This window comes from Astyanax mexicanus, chromosome 18 (assembly GCF_023375975.1).
Source record: "Astyanax mexicanus isolate ESR-SI-001 chromosome 18, AstMex3_surface, whole genome shotgun sequence".
NCBI classification, from domain to species: Eukaryota; Metazoa; Chordata; class Actinopteri; order Characiformes; family Acestrorhamphidae; genus Astyanax; species Astyanax mexicanus.
Window position 1 is genome coordinate 14,108,657 of NC_064425.1, and position 19,485 is coordinate 14,128,141.

Consider the following 19,485-nt stretch of genomic DNA (forward strand, 5'->3'; position numbering starts at 1 on the left):
TTCTGTTAATAACTTTGTTCATTTAAGTATAACAACATATTAAATGACTAAACTGACTTTCTATATTGTTTTATTACATATGTTAAAAAAGGCATTGTCATGGTTGCTCTTTCTATTAATGTGTTGTAAGTGCTTATTAATGTTTTTAAAGTATTTACAACTTAATTTATAACCATAACCATTTATAGACCCTTATAGAGCCTTATTTTAAAGTGGTTCCAACTAAACCATATAAACTGAAAACCAAAGTGATAATTATTTCAGCTATTAGCTATCTCCAGATAACTACATCTATTAATATTTAATATATAATTTGTGTATTCAGGGAGTGATTAGTTAAGCTAAAAACCTACCTCAGCATTACTACATTGAGGTAACCCATCACTAGCATAAGGCCGCTAAGATACAAGCCTAGTTTACCGTTAGCACGCTGTAGATTTCTGTGATTATATACAGTAACAGAGGATATATAGTTTATCTAACCCTCTGTAGCTTTCTGTGATTATATACAGTAACTGAGGATATATATAGTTCATCTAACCTGCTGTAGCTTTCTGTGATTATATACAGTAACGGAGGATATATAGTTTATCTAACCTGCTGTAGCTTTCTGTGATTATATACAGTAACGAAGAATATATAGTTTATCTAACCCTCTGTAGCTTTCTGTGATTATATACAGTAACGAAGAATATATAGTTTATCTAACCCTCTGTAGCTTTCTGTGATTATATACAGTAACGAAGAATATATAGTTTATCTAACCCTCTGTAGCTTTCTGTGATTATATACAGTAACTGAGGATATATAGTTTATCTAACCCTCTGTAGCTTTCTGTGATTATATACAGTAACGGGGGATATATAGTTTATCTAACCCTCTGTAGCTTTCTGTGATTATATACAGTAACGGGGGATATATAGTTTATCTAACCCACTGTAGCTTTCTGTGATTATATACGGTAACGGGGGATATATAGATTATCTAACCCGCTGTAGCTTTCTGTGATTATATATGGTAACGGAGGATATATAGATTATCTAACCCGCTGTAGCTTTCTGTGATTATATATGGTAACGGAGGATATATAGATTATCTAACCTGCTGTAGTTTTCTGTGTTAATATACAGTTACGGAGGATATATAAATAATCTAACCTGCTGAAACTTTTTTTGAATTTATATACAGTTACTGAAGATATATAGATTCTGTCTACAGTATAATAAAAATATAATCTGAGTTGATGATAATAGAAAATAGATTTTTTTTAAATCACTGATGCTTTGGCTTAAATCTAGACACAAGAATCAGAGTAACTTCAGTGGTGACTATGTGATTATATTGAGTTGAAAAGTACTTAAAATAAGGTTAAAATGAGCCTGATTAAGGTCATTATTCCTAAAAATAAGCAAAATAATGTTAATATTAGATAATGCTAATACTTGCTAAGATTTATTTTTTGCAGTATAAAAGTACTGTAAGAGAAATTATCTTATTTCAGTGCAATATGTCTCCTCTGAACATTGTTTGTGACTTACTAAGAATTGTGTATGTGTAAGACTATTTTGCTTAATTTAGGACAAACAATCAGTCTCACTTAGAATTTTCACTTTATTTTTAGACATTTTAACAAAATAATCACAAATCTAAGTATAAAATCAGGCATTTTTACTTGATTTATGTCTTACTTCACACATTTATAAATTTTGAGATTTCATATTTTAAGAATTGTTACTAAGATAAATTTGGCATTGGCAAATGTGTTTGCTTAATAAAAGCATATAATTCTCAATTTACATTTTTTTTTTTTGCAGTGTATGTTTCACCCTTTATCCTTTGACCGTGATGCTTTGCAGATCTACAGTAACGTCATGTTTACATGTTGTACAACATCATTTGTTGATTAAACAGCAAGAATGAGGTAAAACTCTATGAATTGTGTTACAGTGTAATAAAACTCTTTCTTAAGTAAAAGATTAGCTACATGGTGTGACGTGTTACTGTTTGACTTGAGCTCCAGGCTGTAGGGAGTGTTTGAGGTTGTGTGTGCTGTGTGTGTATGTGTGTGCTGTGTGTATGTGGCAGAGAGCATCAGGTGAAGGTTGGTGAGGTAGAGAACAGCACTCCATTGCTTCCTGCTCCCCCTCCCGCTGCTCTGTAGGTAAAAACACAGTCACAGGAGGTTACGATTTCATAGCAACCACTCCGAGATCCCACCCACCCTATTCTCCAGCTCAGTGACCGGGGGAGGAGGCAGCAAAACAGGTGCACAGCTATCCACAGCTTACCTGCTGAGATGCCAATGAGTTGCTAAGGTGAGGAGTGGCATAACGGCAGTCCTTTCCTCCTCTCCGATGAGTCGCCTCCTCCTTTGGATTCTATTATCTGCTTTTTATTTGCCAGTGCAGAAAGCAAGAGTGGATTTCCAAGGCTTCAGGAATTAAAGCAATCTGATAAGGATTCAGAAACCAAGAGCAATCTGATGAGGATTCGGAAACAAGAGCAATCTAAAGAGGATTCAGGAACCAAGAGCAATCTGACAAGGATTCAGAAACAAAAAGGTAGTCTTATGACTTTTCAGGGACCAGTATTTATCTGACGAGGCTTGAGGAACAAAGAGAAAAAACTAACCAGGCTTGTGAGTACATTCTTAACTGTATCTTCCTCATTGCTTTCGAGCACAGCAAAGAAACCACCAAAGCGATGGCAAGTGGGGCACTGGAGATTGCAGCGCTGTGCCTGACGCTAGTCGGACTCATTGGTGCGGCAGCGAGCACTGGGATGCCAATGTGGCGTGTGACTGCCTTCATTGGCGAGAACATCATTGTAATGGAGACGCGCTATGAGGGCCTGTGGATGAACTGCTTCCGACAGGCCAACATTAGGATGCAGTGCAAAGTGTACGACTCCCTGTTGGCCCTGACACCTGACCTGCAGGCAGCCCGTGGCCTCATGTGCTGCTCGGTTGCCCTATCCGGCATTGGTCTTCTCGTGGCCATCATGGGGATGCAGTGTACCGCTTGTATTCGCGACAATGACCGGGCCAAACGGATGGTGCTGATTGTAGCCGGCTCCATGATCATCCTGGGGTGCCTCTGCTGCCTCATCCCTGTCTCGTGGACAGCTCACGTTATCATCCAAGACTTCTACAACCCTCTGCTTCTGGATGCCCAGCGCAGGGAGCTGGGGGAAGCACTCTACATCGGCTGGGTGTCTGCCGCCCTGCTCTTTGTAGGTGGATGCATATTCACCTGCTGCCACAACTCTTTAGATGAAGAGCCCAAACGGAAGGCTTATGCTTATGCAAGAAACGTGCCCTATGTAGCCTACCAGCCCCAACCGATGGCCTTCCAGCCCAGACCAGCTGCTGCATCTTACGGCTACCCCTCCAGTGAGCCTTCCTTCATCCAGACTTCCAGGCAGCCCTCCATGATCCAAACATCCAGACAGCAGTCCTTCATCCAGCCCTCCAGGCAGCAGTCCTTCATCCAGCCCTCCAGGCAGCAGTCCTTCATCCAGCCCTCCAGGCAGCAGTCTGTCCGCAGTGCTGTTGCCTATCTGTAAAAGCAAATGTGGACAGAGTAAAGATGTATAGGGACTTACAATGGACAGAACATTGACCTGGCAGAGATAAATGTACCTAGATTTACCACATGGAACTGGACTTTTATGAAGACTTTAAGACTTCAGACATTTCTTAGTTTATATATTCAGGTAGAAACAATTTAATGTGACCAATTAATGAGTAACTGGTTCATTCTGGTGAATTGTACAGATTTCTGGAATTCTGGAAGAGTCAGACATTAATTGCTGTTTATAAGAGAATTAGTATATGCCTTTTGTGCGTTTCAAGCCGGGCAAGGTGTACTTTTCCCGTTGTTATAATAGCAAAGACACACTGACACGTTGGGCTTCCCAAAGATGGAACCCATGTTTAACTCCTGATCCTGATCACCCATGGATAAAACTTGGTCCCCATATGTGGATGTTTTCTGGGCTGTTTCTGCTTTTTTCAGAATTAAGAATGTCTTTTTTATGTTTTTTTAGTCATGTGTATATAGCAGTTGTGTGTGTATAAATGAATAACACATTTCAAATGTCAAAATAATTTTTGTGTATAAATACTACCAAGATTAAAGCATTATGAAAATTAACAGAGCAAAAAAATGTTTTTCTGTATTAACATTATGTTAGCACTGAATTCGTTGGTAATGTTGAATTATATGTTAATAAATGTGTGCTTTATATAAAATAAAAGAATAAAATAAGCTTTTTGTTTTCTGAGGGATGTATTTTATGTCAGTCAAGGCGCTCGTGTTTCCTGGAGAACATGGCTTTATGGATCTTGGTAATCTCTATGCCCCGGGGCTCCAAATTACTTGAACTGCAGGTGAAACATAAACCAGTGTGCTGCCATTGTCTAAAATTCTTTAAGCAGACACACCCATACATCCAAAGAACCCCTCCAGCTTCAAGCTACAACTCAAACAGAAGGAGGAAAACCTGCTGCTCAACATTTACTGAAGGGGGACTGAATATAGCCCTTTATGGATTAGGACAACAAGATTTGAAAGATTCTAAGGGTGACGATGTTTTAAAGTTCTACAAAAAACTTAACTTCACAATCCAGAACTTTAACAAAGCCTTTACTATGAAACATGTAAGTTGAGAAACTAGACGTCAGGTATGAAAATGAGTGGTCACTGTATTTCCATGTTTCAGAGTCAAGGTAAATGAGGGACTGTGGTGTAGGACACATGACTGAAACTCTCAATAGCCATTTTCTCTTAAGGCTATTTTAAGCTATTATTATTAGAATTGGTATTTTGTGTTTCATTTGTGATAAGACACTTTACAATGTTTAAAAAATATATGTTAATTATATCATTTATTTTATTTAACCCAATTCCAAGTTGATTTTAAGTCCATTTTAATTTAAATCAAAGACTCATATTTAGTTATTTTATTTACAATAGAACATAGTACCCTTACGGCAGTCTAGTAGAAGCGTCATTTTAAAATGAACCAATCACAAAAGCCTAAATGTGTACCTGGGCCCGGATAGGTTCCACACCTGACACAGTCCACACCTGAGTGCACCTGAACAGAACCCCACACCACCGAATTCAGGAGGCTCGAAAGCAGCTTTCACACTTTACCGAACATACTAAACCGACAGAGAAAGCGCACTCAGGTCTGGAAAAAGCCTAGTGTGAAATCTTTTTCTTCAGAGGCAGCTGGTGTGATGGGCATGGACAAAGAAGTAAAAAGGAACTCCATTCATTACTCTGTAGGTAGAAGTAGAGATACTAGGGTTTAAAATACTTCTGTAGAAGTTGAAAAACCAACTTAAGTATTTTAATATTTAAGTAGAAGTGTAAAAGTACTGGTTTCAAAACTACCTATAGTATAAAAGTAAAAGTAATGAATGGTGGTAAGATGCACTAGGCTCCCTGTTTTAGTTGCATATATGCCGATTGAAAATGAATGTGTTTTAGTACAATGTAAATACAGTATATATTAAAGAAGCTTAGTTGGACGTTTATCTTGAGTTCTCTTGACTCTCTGTATGGATCATTTTTATACTAGGCTACATACGCCTGCTGTGTTCTTGCTGGAGTGACCCTACAATTTGGAGTCATGCTTCTTACTCACCAGATATGTAGATGAAGTAAGTAGAATTACTTCATTACTTTACTTAAATACTAAAATGCTTTTTTAGTTAATTGCACATTGAGTGAATCAAGAGATCAAGCTGATCTTATAAGAAGACATTGCTGCTCCCGTTCTGCCTTTCACTCTGATAACCTTTTACTGTTTTTTATAATAACTTCATTTTACTTTCAGGACTTCATTACTACATTTTACAATAAACTACTGCAGTACCTAAGTACAAAAAATGTAGAACACTTCAATACTTCTACTTAAGTGTGGAGCTTAAACACTTCAGCTTTTACTCAGGTCACTTTTTTGATAGAGCACTTTTACTTTATACATGCTCCTTTCTAACACAGATCCTCCCTCTCTTGGTGAGAGCTGGTCCTGGTGCAGAACATTGTGCAGATAGGGATCTGGAGAGTGGGAGTCTTTCTTTCTTTCTGCTGTATGTTTAGTAATAACCATGGTCAGAGTCACCCACATGAGAAAGGCACAACAAACACAGCGTTACAGAAGCCCTCATCTTCACGAACCAACCCAAAAAGAGCTGATCACTTCCCATAACAAAGAGTCAGAGAGGGAGAGAGGGTCAGCACCATTCCACCACTTTCCATCTCATTCAGGCGACACTCGGAGACTTCCACAGTCTCTTACATCTCTCTCGCTTCTTGGATGGGAATGCTTTAACTTTGGGATTTAAATGCGATTACCTCACCTTGTCTCTGGATCTGTGTTTTCTGTGGACTTTGATCTACTAGTTCCATTTGGAAAGGTCTGATTTCCATGGTGAGTTTACCTACCTACCTTTACCTTGTTTCCTGATGAAGAAGTGTTCAGGAAGGGTTTGTCTATCATCAGTCTTTGGCAGTCAATTGTTATTGTTACTGCCACTGGGATAACTAGATTCTACCTCTCCTGCTGCTGCCAGAAAATGTCACAAGTGTAACCAGTTACATACCCTGGTTACTCCTGGACTCGCCCGTCATTGGCTCAACGTCCTCCTGGGCTGAGACCTTTCTCAGAACCTTTGTCTGCAGTAAAATATACAATGGTTGCTGCCTGTGAACTCATTGCTCTGTGTCTGGGTGTCATTGGTCTGGTGGGCACTTCCGCAACTACAGGCCTCCCCATGTGGAAGGTGACGGCCTTCATCCAGGAGAACATCATAGTCATGGAGACTCGCTGGGAGGGTCTGTGGATGAACTGCTTCCGACAAGCCAACATCCGCATGCAGTGCAAAGTGTACGACTCCCTGCTGTACCTTCCGGCGGAGCTCCAAGCCGCCCGAGGCCTCATGTGTTCTGCTGTTGCTTTGAGTTTTTTGGGACTCATAACATCCTTTCCAGGCCTCGACAGCACAGCCTGCCTTCAAGGCCAACCTCGCATCAAGTCCCTCCTCCTGGCGATCGCTGGAGCAATGCTGGTCATGGCTGCCCTCTGCGTCATCATCCCTGTCTCCTGGACAGCTCACGTCATCATCCAGGACTTCTACAACCCTCTGCTGCTGGACGCCCAGCGCAGGGAGCTGGGTGAAGCGCTCTACATCGGTTGGGTGACGGGAGCAATTCTCTTTGTCTCTGGTGTGCTTTTCCTGTCCTGCCGATCTTCTTCAAAATACGGTTTGTCTCAGCTGTACCAGCCCGTCTACACGACCAACAGCTCAAACCTATCCCAAACCTACCCCTTCAGGCCAGTGCCGAGCTCCATCAACTCCTTACCCCAGCAGCCGCTCCTACAAGGCCACAACCTGACCCATCAGCAGTCATTATCTTCAACCTACAGCCCTGTGGCGGTGAACACTGCGAGCCAGCCTGTGCTCTACAAACCCCAACTCGCAGCTCCCAGTGTTCCCGTGGTGTACAATGCCCACCAGCACCAACAACTGTCTGCACAGGACTTGGAGAGACTTTCCAATCACAGGAGCTCTGCCCACATCAGCCTCATGTCTGCATCCCGGCCATCGGCACAGCCCACCACACAACTACCGGTTGTGTATGGATACGGATACTCCAGAAACGGGTCGGACAACACAGTGTCCTCAGCCAACTCCGGAGTGTACATTTAAAAACCCTCCCCATCCAAACATTCTGCACACAGAATGCAAATCAGAGGAAATTATTGTAGTTAATTGGATAAATTGGTCTTATGTGTAATGTGTGTTTTAAACCTTATATAAATATATATAAATGCTTCTAGCATTGTGAAGATTTTCATTCTGAACTGTGAAATGATCATTTCTGTTCTGAAACTATTTTATTTGTAGTTATAATGTATTAAATTTTAAGCTATGAAAGTTTCCTTGTACATACCAGTGCTCACATAGTATTACTTAGACATAAATAGGGATATTAATGGTTTTAAAGGTTTAAAAGCTGTGTTGTGTGATTCTATTTAATAAAATGTTAAATGAAAATCAAACAGCTCCTTTCTTTGAGTAGATTTTTATTCATACACTGAAACAGGCAGTGGTGGCTCTGTAGGTAAATGAGAAATATGGTGTGAAATGGACTTGTGTTTTAGTGAAACATGATAACAAATGCATTTTTTTTGTGGAAAAGCCTCCCAGCATTCCCAAATACTGTTACCCATATCACTTTTTTACACCATTTACAAACCCAAAGTATCCCCACACTTCATTGGTAGAATTCTTGGGTATTCGGCAAAAGTTTGTGCTCCCTATCATGATTCACTACAACCCAAGTCCATTTCACACCAAAATTCTCCTTTAAACTATCAAAGTTTCCTTGTACATACATGACAGTGTTTTGAAGATTTAAAATGAGATGCAGCCAGTTGTGTCGAATAGCCCACCTCCGTTCTCCCCCAGCATTCCCAAATACAATGCTGTTAGCCAGTGCCTCCAATGGGCCACAATGCTAGTGATAGAGGTATAGCATTACCCATGTAAAGAAATCACTATTTTTTACCGGATTAACAACACGCTCAAAGTAGCTCACACTTTATTGGAGGAATTCTGAGAGCCCTGACATTTAAAACGAGGCACTGAGAAAGAGCACAAATAGTTTATTCAAAACATTGTTTATATGAAGCCAGGCAATGGCAAAGTAGGTATTGTATCTGTGCGTTCTGTATGAGTATGGTGGATGTGTGTTCTGGGGTATTGCAGTAGTATGAATGTGCTTCCTGGAAAAGTTGATGGTATCACCTCCAGGCTTTGATGGTAAAGAGTTTGTTTCCTCGTAGCACTTCTCAGCACTAAGATCTGAGTCAAAATTTCCTTTATTTATCTCCCAGATAAAACCGTCAGGCTTCTCTAATGGATCTATAAAGTCATATTAGCCTGTGTTCAGGTCTGATCTGGACTGTATCCTGATTGGATCCTGATTTTTGATAGTTTGATTTAGGGCTGGATAGAAAAATATCAATATTCCATGGTATTTTTTTACCATAACAATTATTTATAATTATAAAACATATTTTATTATTTTTAAATCTATACTATTGCAACGAAATTGTATAAAAATATATATTTTTAATATAGTGTAGCAGTTTTAAACATTAGACACAAGTATTTTGTGGCTGGAGGTTCTAGCAAACAAGTCCACTGAGCCACCAGGGCTCATTCAAAGAGCTTCAGAACATCTGACCTAAACTCAGTCCTGCAAGTTCCTGTACCAGAAGAGGGAGCCAGATCTTACAGCTTTACCCTCTCACAGATTATGCTGCCTCCTCTACTGAGATACTGACTTTAATACCGGCTTCTGTTTATTACTCTGCCTTAGACTACTGCTGACCAATAGAGTGTACTCTCTCCCATCTACTACTCTCTCTCTCTCATCTATCACTCTCTCATTTATTACTCTCTTCTCTATTACTCTCATTTATTACTCTTTTTTCCCATGTATTATTCTCTCATTTATTACTCTCTCATCTATTAATTTCATTTATTACTCACTCTTCCATCTATTACTCTCTTGTATTTCACTCTATTTCTTATCATACTCTCTCCTATTACCCCAATCTCTCTCTCTCTCTCTCTCTCTCTCTCTTTCATCTTTACCCTCTCTTTCCATCTCTCTCCTCTAGTACTCTCTCTCTCCACCTCTCTTTCCATCTATCTCTTCTATTACTCTCTCTTTCTTTCTGTCTCTCTCTCTGTCTCTCTCTCTCTTTCTTCTGTTACTCTCTCTCCATATCTCTTTCCATCTGTCTCCTCTATTACTCTCTCTCTCTCTCTCTCTCTCTCTCTCCTCTATTACTCTCTCTCTCTCTCTCCCTCTCTCTGTAATCTGTAGATTAAGATCTCCTGCTGTAATCATTTCCTCGTGTACCGGAGTTGCCGCGCGCCGCTGCTACCAGATTTTCCGGTAATCTCGTGCGCGGGTCCAGTGCGTGATTAGTGTGTGTGTAGTCTGTGAATTGAGTGTGTATAGTGAGTGAGTGTGTGTGTGTAGAGTGTGAGGGGCCTCTGGACCGGTGCAGTGCGCGCGCTGGTGTTGTGGATGAGCGGAACCCCGCGCGCTCGCCGGGTATGAGCCGCCCGGCACCGGAGAGCAGCGCGTGCGGGCGCCGGGAGGACGCCGAGCTAAGCTGCTGGAGCGGAGGCGCGTGAGCACGCGCGCGCCGCGGCGAAGATGAGGAACGGGCGCGAGCTCCGGGACGCTGAAGGGAAAACCGGACCTCAGTGAGACCATGGCCAGATTCATCCCTTTACTGTGGCTCGTGACGGAGCTCCGCGCGAGCGCCCAGCAAGTCCTGCGCATCGGTAAGTTCTGACCAGTCTGACCAGTGTTATTGCAGTCTGTAACTGACCACAGCCCAATCTGGCCAGTCTTAGTGCAGTCTGACCAGTGTTAGTGCAGTCTGTAACTGACCACAGTCCAGTCTAACCAGTGTTAGTGCAGTCTGTAACTGACCACAGTCCAGTCTGACCAGTCTTATTACAATCTGTAACTGACCACAGTCTAGTCTGACTAGTGTTAGTGCAGTCTGTAACTGACCACAGTCCAGTCTAACCAGTGTTAGTGCAGTCTGTAACTGACCACAGTCCAGTCTGACCAGTGTTAGTGCAGTCTGTAACTGACCACAGTCTAGTCTGACTAGTGTTAGTGCAGTCTGTAACTGACCACAGTCCAGTCTGACCAGTGTTAGTGCAGTCTGTAACTGACCACAGTCCAGTCTGACCAGTGTTAGTGCAGTCTGTAACTGACCACAGTCTAGTCTGACTAGTGTTAGTGCAGTCTGTAACTGACCACAGTCCAGTCTGACCAGTGTTAGTGCAGTCTGTAACTGACCACAGTCTAGTCTGACTAGTGTTAGTGCAGTCTGTAACTGACCACAGTCCAGTCTGACCAGTGTTAGTGCAGTCTGTAACTGACCACAGTCCAGTCTGATTAGAGTTATTGTTTTTGTGTGTTTTGTCCTGTAATGACCTGAATGACACAGTTTATCTGTTTACATTTCATTGTGTTTTCGTTGTGTCTTGTGTGATTTTATACTATGGGATGGATAATTTGTGTTACAGAAGGAGGATCAATTTGTGTATTTGCGTCTTGAGTAGACTGTAAAAACTTTTAATTAAGCTTTGATGTAAATTATGTGTGCACATTGTTGTGTGTTAAGTGTAAATGTGGTTAATCTGATCAGATATATTTGGTGTCCACAGGTTGGACCTTTTGTTTGGCACTGAAGCTAAGATGCTAATGTTTCTGACAAACTCTAGTGGTCAACAGTCTGCTTACACTATTTTCTACAATATTGTTTTATCATGGATATAATGCTCATTATCTATCATTATAAACTGATATTGGTAATAATACAGATGATCACATGGACAGTATTATCCAGTGCAGCTTTCAGCGGTGTTGATTTCCCACATTTTCACAATGCCTTCACTAATCTCTCAATCAGTCCACTGTCGTGTAATCCTGGGTTATAATTTCACTGTAGATTAAAGCTAAACTTGCACACTGACTTTATCAGTGAGGCAGAGGTCAGTCGGCCGGTCAGGGTGAGTGTTTAATGTTCGAGAACTCTCTCTGAGCTGATTCAATGATTTCTACACTGCTGATTGAAAGTATGTTAACCTTTTAGAACTTCATCAGATTTTCACACAAGTCCTAAAAGTAGATAAGGGGAACCAAATCAAACAAATGAGACAAACATATTACACAAGCCAGTATTATATATCTGTAAATGTAAATAGCAGCAATAGCCATAACTAAACATTTTGGGTAACTGTTAATCAGTCCTGCACATTGACTTGGAGGAATTTTAGCACATTTGTCTGTACAGAACAGCTTTAGCTCTGTTACGTTGGTGGGTTTCCTCTCAGGAACTGCTTCTTCAGCTGGATTAAGGTCAGGGCATCGACTACGCCCAATTCCAAAACATTAACTTCATTCTTCTTTAACCATTCTTTGGTAGGTTGACTTGTGTGCTTCTTGATCATCTCACGGAAAGATGTTCTGACATTTTCTTGCAGGATTTGCTATATTGTTTTATCAGTGATGGCAAGTGATCCTATCCCAGATGCAGCAAAACAAGTGCAAAACCATGACAACTCCACCACCACCTTGCTTAAAGTATTTTCCTTTATCCAAACCAAATGCTTCTCATTTAAACCACAGAACACAATTCCAATAGTCTTCTGGATTGTTTATGTGAACTTTAGCAACATCTTTGTGGATTTTGTTTTTTTGGAGAGCAGCAGTTTTCACTTTGCATCCCTGCCATGGTCACTGCTGTCACGTCTATGGTTGAAGCACTACATTTAAAACATCCACCCAATCTACACGGCTGTCTCACAGGCACCCAAAGCATTAACGCTTAACAGGAGCTTCAGAACTGAGACACTTCTCTACATAAGGATATTCTGGTGATGTTTTCCTTTGGTAAGAGCATATGTATGGATCTTTGGGTGGATGTTTTTTTTTAATTTAGCTCCTTCAACCACAGATGCAGGTCCTCTTCAGTGCTGTTCAAGTGCTGTTTAAGCACAATTCTCCTTTCTTTTAATTAGTGGTAGCATATACTCCTCTAACTGATCGAATTATACTACAAAATCTGGTTTATTGTTACATAACCCTTGAAGTGGGGGTATTAACTTGTTGCTAGCTGGTTGCTAAGGTGCCTCAGGAAGGTGGAAAGAAAGGTGTTATGCTGTTGCTAAAGTGATTCTATGTGGTTGCTAAGGTGTTTAAGGTACTTAATTGTTTTGAGGGAAAGTGGATAGTTGCTGGAAGGTTATCATATATTAGGTATTAGATTTGGTTGCTAATGTGTTGCCTTGGTAATTGAGGCGATTACTGATTTGTTGTTAGGGGCTAAGCAAGTGGTTGCTAAGGTGTTGCTAAAAGTAGATTTATGGTAGTCTATGGGAGTAATTAGGGATACAAACAATACATAGGTGTAGTTTTTTTTAACAAATAAAACTGAAAAAATGTAGGAAATTTAAGGTGAATGAATACGTGTTGGCACTGTAGATATATAAAAAGAAATATAATCTCAATTATGCATTACTATGTAGAAAGATAAAAATTTCTCAGAGTTTTGAATGATGCTGTTTAAGTAATGATGTATATTGGCTGACCATTTTGGGTTGATATAACAGGTTCATATCTGGAATCTGTTGATGTTATGGTAAGTCTAAACTGAAGGCGAATCAGTGCAGCACTTTTCCTGTGCAGGATGTCCGACCTCCCGAATCTAATCTCTGATGTGGGTTGGTCACTAATCTAGGCCAAACCACCAAGACTTATCTAACGGCTGTGAATATGGCTTATTGACAGAGAAACCCCGGCCCAGTCAGTGCTGAGGGATTTAAGAAGCGTGCTGTAATCTATCCTCCACACTTTTAATCTCAGCAAATCATCTCCATCCATCTGAGCTCACCTAATCTCAGTGGCTTCAGAACCACCGGCTGGAGCTCTAATCTCACCCATATGCTGCGCTGTCCAATTACCCAACACTCACCGCAGCGACCCTTCATTACAATCACCCAACACTCACTGCACCGACCCTTCATTACAATCACCAAACACTCACTGCACCAACCCTCCATTACAATTACCCAACACTCACTATACCGGTCCTCCATTACAATTACCCAACACTCACTGCACCAACCTCTCCATTACAATTACCCAACACTCACTGTACTGACCCTCCATTACAATTACCCAACACTCAATTCACCCACCCACCCACTTTTCATTACAATTACCCAACACTCTCTGCATCCACTTTCCATTACAATTACCCAACACTCACTGCACCAACCTCTCCATTATAATTACCCAACACTCACTGCACAAACCCTCTATTACAATTACCCAACAATCACTGCACCAACCTCTCCATTACAATTACCCAACACTCACTGCACTATTACAATTGCCCAGCACTGTCCATTCCAAACCCTACACTTATACTCATCATCAACTTATACTCTCTCTCTCTCTCTTACATCCTTCACTACCCACCTTATTCTGCATGAAAACAAGATTTGTGTTTACTTTGTGTTAGATCTTCCAGATCTTTGGAGTCTAGACTATTAGAAGTTTCCCAACACCATTTAAAACTGAGATACAGCATGCTTGACAAGGTCTAAAAGCAGTTTTCCAGGACGGGATCCACTCAGAACAGTCCTCCCTAGGGTCGACTAGAGAAATTGAGTCCACATGTTCAGTGTAATATCCAGGGTTTGGCTTTAAAACATAGATGCATGAGTGCTGCCAACATTGCTGCAGAGGTTGAAGAAGTGAGAGGTCATCCTGGAGTGCTCAGACCATAAACCACACACTGCATCAGCTCTGTCTGCATGGTTCTGTCCTAGACAAAAAGCCTCTTCTGAGGCTGACGTACAAAAAAGTCTGCAAACAGTTTGCTGAAGACAAGCAGTCAAGATCATGGATTACTGGAACCATGTCCTGTGGTCTGACGGGATCAAGATAAACTAATTGTCTGTCTTGCCTACAGTCAAGCATGGTGAAGGGATTGCCATGGTTTGGGCTGCATGTGTTCTGCCGGTTGTGGGAAGCTACAGTTTATTGAGGGAACCATGAAAGCCAACATGCACCATGACATTCTGAAGCAGAGCATGATCCCCTTCTTTCAGAAACAACTCCAAAGAAGATGATCTCCAAGATGACTGCTTCTGCCTTGCTTAAAGAAACTGAGGGTACAGGTGATGGACTGGCCAAGACCTTAACCCTGTTTGAGCATCTGTGGGGCATACCCAAATGCAAAGTCTTTAAAATCTACCAGCTCTGTAGTGTCATCACGGAGGTGTGGAAGAGGATTCCAGTGGGAACCTGTAAAGCTCTTGTGAACTCCATACCCAGGAGAGTTAAGGCCATGAGGGATAATAATGGTGGCCTCACAAAATATTCAAACTTTGGGCACAATTTGGACATATTCACTTAGGGATGTTTCACTTTTGTTGCAGCAGTTTAGACATTAATGTCTGTGTGTTGAGTTGTTTTGAGGGTACAGTAAATTTACACTGTTATACTTTACCTGTACACTGATTCCTTTAAAGTCTGTCAAAGTGTCATATCTTCAGTGTTTCCCATTAAAAGATATAATACAGTGTACTATAGTGTATTCTCTTTTGTGAGATACTGTATATATTTATAACATTATAAATGTAAGTATTGTGATATTATGAGGAGGAGTGTCAGTCTCTTAAACATATAAATACACTATATATGCACACAATTAAAGAGATAGAGTAAAAGAGAGAGATATAGATAGAGAGAGAGAGAGCAGTGTTGTATGTGGGGGTGCATGTAAAGGACCAGAGGACAATGATGTCACTGTTTGTGAAGTCCATCCTCACTCAGCTCTAAATGCCTGCAGTCGTAACACATAAACACACAGCATGTAGGTCTGTGCCTGTAACTCTGTTAAATATATCTATTTATAGAAAAGCGAGTAATTTTACAATTGTGTCCACTTATCTCATAATTACTTAAACATTTTTAAATTTAATAATAAATATTTATAGTCCAGAAAATGACAAATCTTCCACATAATCAAGTGCACCATGGAAATAAAAGAAATGCCATTATACAGTACCAGTCAAAAGTTTGGACACACCTTAAAGTCAGCAGTTTTTCATTATTTTAATATAATTTCTTTCCTCTTAATGTGTTCGAGAGCAGCAGTTGTGTCGTGAAGAGGTATACAGTTTGTATAGTTGGTATATATAGTTGGTTTCGTTGCCAAGATAGCAATACACCCAAAATTTACCTAAACACTTCATTTCCAGACCACCACGCCCATCAGCATAGATATACTCAAAACAATTTGCTCGTGCTATTTAAACGATGCAGGAGAAAGACGTAATTTTTTTTTTTTACTGTTGTAGGCGTGTAAGATAGCAATTAGCATTGCAGTACTCCTTACACAGGGTGTAGTATATGTGTGTATGTGTGTCGTGGTATACATTCTGGACTGATATCTGTTGTTGTTTTTAGAATATTAATGTTAAATAATTATTAAGGTGAATGTAAAGTAATTTGGGTTTCTATTGTGGGTATTAGCATTAGCATTAACCTTCACTTGGTTCTGAACGGTTTCATTCAATGCTAATTTCAAACAAAGAAAGGCACACAGTTCTCCTGCTGGTAAAATGAAAAATTTCTTCTATAGTTTATATAGATGATAATTATTTAAGCTTTTGGTGGAGATGTGAGATAGATAACTCAGTGGAGTGATGCTGTGGACAATAGACGAATATGATATTTATATTTCTGAGCTCTGGATATGTGTAATGTGGTTTCACCTCAGATTATCTAATTTCTCTAAACTCATAACTGAGGTCAGCCAGTTGTAGATGCAGCAGAAGCTCAGAGTGAACGTGAGGGTGAGCTATCAGAGCTGGGCTGTTTTATGTGTTCAGGCTATCAGTTTTTATATTATTTATAATTCAGTTATGCTGTTTTATGTGTTCAATAACGTGGTACGAGTGTTTTTCTGTGTGAGAGAAAAATAGCACAGTCTCTCTCATTACTAAACTACTACACAGCAGGGTTTTAGTACACACGGCTTCTCAAAATTACAGCATAAGGAAAACATACTATATAATTAATAATTATGGCTGGACAATATGACAATATAAAATATATATAATATATAAAATATTGTAACACCAAACACAGCATACTGTTTATTTAAAACAGTAAACATCTTACTGTAGATTAAAATATATTTTTTAAATAATAAAAGTAAATGCATATTGCTATCTTGGCAGCAAAAAAACACAGTTACTCCACTGACTGATCACAGCCTAGACTGATGTCAACCGTCAGACGTTCTCTGTGATCTTGGTTACACAGGTGCGTCGTGCATACACCCCCACCTGTTACACACACATGAACACACAGCAGGGCAAACCCAACATTTACATAAACAATAAACAGAATACTAAATAAAATAACATTGTTGTTCCTGTAAATGAGCTTCTGGTGCATCTTCACAGCATGAACAAGCAGGTCAGGTTCCTCTGCTGAGAAGTGTTAGACACATCTAGGCAGCTGCGCCGTTAAAATAGCAATCCGCACCTGGCTCTTGAAGGAAATGGAGCCTGCCATGATGACTATCTCGCAATTTATATGTACGCATTGCTGTATTTTATATTTCTGGTTAGATGCTAACTGCATGTCACCAGCTCTGTACCTGAACTCTGCACACTAATCTAATCGAATCTAACCTAATCTAATTGAAAGCCCCTGTATAAAGGTTTAAGTGAGTCATGAAGATGATTGCGTTGCGTGCAAAAACCTTAATGAAACCTTGATGAAAGATAATTCTGTTTTACAAAACGTTTTATGAAAGTCTGTTAATGAGGATTTGCTGAAAACACTGTGCTTGATTAATAAAGGAGGAGTTACTGTGTCTTAATTAAAGTAATGCTTGTGTAGCATTGTGTACCGTATTGTGTAGGATTGTAAATAGTGTTGTGTATAGTGTTTTGGGAGCATTGTGTGTAGTTTTGTGTGTAGTAACGTGTCATATTATGAATAGTACTGCTTATAGTATTATTTATAGTATAGTGTTGTGTATAGTGGTGTAGGAGTATTGTGTATAGTATTGTGTGTAGTGGTGTGTAGTATTATGAATAGTATTGCTTATAGTAGTATGTATTGTATAGTGTTGTGTATTGTGTTGTGGGAGTATGGTGTATAGCATTGTGTTTAGTGGTGGGTATAGATTTGTGGGAGTATTGTGTATAGTATTGTGTATAGTGGTGTGTAGTATTATGTATAGTATTGCTTATAGTAGTATGTATTGTATAGTGTTGTGTATAGTGGTGTGGGAGTATTGTGTATAGTATTGTGTATAGTATTGTGTGTAGTGGTGTGTATAGAATTGTCGAAGTATTGAGTATAGTGTTGTGTACTGTGTTGTGGGAGTATTGTGTAGAGCATTGTGTGTAGTGGTGGGTATAGAATTGTGGGGGTATTGTGTATTGTGTTGTGGGAGTATTGTGTATAGAATTGTGTGTAGTGGTGGGTATAGAATTGTGGGAGTATTGTGTATTGTGTTGTGGGAGTATTGTGTAGAGCATTGTGTGTAGTGGTGTGTAGTATTATAAAGAGTATTGCTTATAGTATTATGTATAGTATAGTGTTGTGAATAATGGTGTGGGAGTATTGTGTATAGAGTTGTGTAGTACTGTTTGTAGTATTGATAGAGAGTATTAGTATGCTCCACTGGGTCAGATCTCTCCGGATTCCTCTGGTTCCTCTGCAGAGTCCGGAGCTCTGGCCCGCGTTCAGAGCTCTAACCTCATTACTGCACTCGCTGGGACTGAATTAGTTCATGTTAAATATTCACAGGAAAACATTTAAAGGAAATAAATCATCTGTATGATCTTCATTTGGGCTGCACAGCTTTCGTCTCCTGCTCTGCTCTGAGATTCTACAGAATAAGTTATTATGCTCTTTAGTAATAATGTGTGTACAGGTTTGTTCAAGTTAAAATACCAGTTGGTGGTTATATTATTATTGTTATTAAATACACAGTTTAACACAGTTTATGTAATATGATTATCAATTCGGTCAGTTTCCTCTGCTAAGAAGTGTTGGACACATCCAGGTGGCTGCGGCTTTAAAATAGTAATCTGCCAAAGTCAGAGCGCACCTGACCCTTAAAAGGGAATAGCAAGTGGCACTCTGATTGGTTTACTTCAAATTACGCCCACAAAACACTCATGATTCATTAAAATAATTAGGAGAATTAGTACATGCCTTTTGCGCGTTTCGAGACGTGCAAGTTGTACTTTTCCAATAGTCTCCAGATGTGTCTGAGAGTTTGAGCTGGTTTGAGATTCAGCCACTGCTGACACAGTTGGATGTCCACAACTCGTATAATCTCCCTAGAAAAGAACCAACCAATAGAACGGGAGGATTTACAGCAGCAGTGGGACACAGGGACTGTAGAGCTCCACAGCACTGAGCTGTGTGTGGTTGTTTCTTGGTTTGTGTGTAGATGTTTGTAGGCTGTGTGTAGTTGTCTGTAGGCTGTGTGTAGATGTTTGTAGGCTGTGTGTAGTTGTCTGCAGACTGTGTGTAGATGTTTGTTGGTTTGTGTATAGTTGTTTGTTGGTTTGTGTGTAGATGTTTGTAGGCTGTGTGTAGTTATTTCTTGGTTTGTGTGTAGATGTTTGTAGGCTTTGTGAAGTTGTCTGTAGGCTGTGTGTAGTGGTTTTTGGTTTGTGTGTAGATGTTTGTAGGCTGTGTGTAGTTGTTTGTTGGTTGTGTTCAGATGTTTGTAGGCTGTTTAGTTGTCTGTAGACTGTGTGTAGATGTTTGTGGGCTGTGTGTAGATGTTTGTAGGCTGTGTGTAGATGTTTGTAGG

At 40.1% G+C, this 19,485-nt stretch overlaps 3 protein-coding genes across 4 annotated transcripts in view; all 3 read left to right on the plus strand.

Annotated features, from left to right (window-relative positions):
* Positions 1-1,829: 1,829 nt before the first annotated feature.
* On the plus strand, positions 1,830-4,262 carry cldn8.1 (claudin 8.1). Its single transcript, XM_007237911.4, has one exon. The coding sequence runs from the start codon at positions 2,704-2,706 to the stop codon at positions 3,562-3,564; it is 861 nt and encodes a 286-aa protein (XP_007237973.1). The 5' UTR covers positions 1,830-2,703; the 3' UTR covers positions 3,565-4,262.
* A 1,325-nt stretch (positions 4,263-5,587) lies between these two features.
* On the plus strand, positions 5,588-8,066 carry LOC103042333 (claudin-8-like). The gene has a single exon (XM_022670407.2). The coding sequence runs from the start codon at positions 6,707-6,709 to the stop codon at positions 7,721-7,723; it is 1,017 nt and encodes a 338-aa protein (XP_022526128.2). The 5' UTR covers positions 5,588-6,706; the 3' UTR covers positions 7,724-8,066.
* A 1,319-nt stretch (positions 8,067-9,385) lies between these two features.
* grik1b (glutamate receptor, ionotropic, kainate 1b) overlaps positions 9,386-19,485 on the plus strand; it is a 31,389-nt gene continuing 21,289 nt past the window's right edge. For both annotated transcript variants that reach the window (XM_022670412.2, XM_022670416.2), the window contains exon 1: positions 9,386-10,384. In XM_022670412.2, coding sequence (XP_022526133.2) covers positions 10,312-10,384 — 73 coding nt within the window. In that variant the 5' untranslated portion in view covers positions 9,386-10,311. The remainder of the gene's footprint in view (positions 10,385-19,485) is intronic.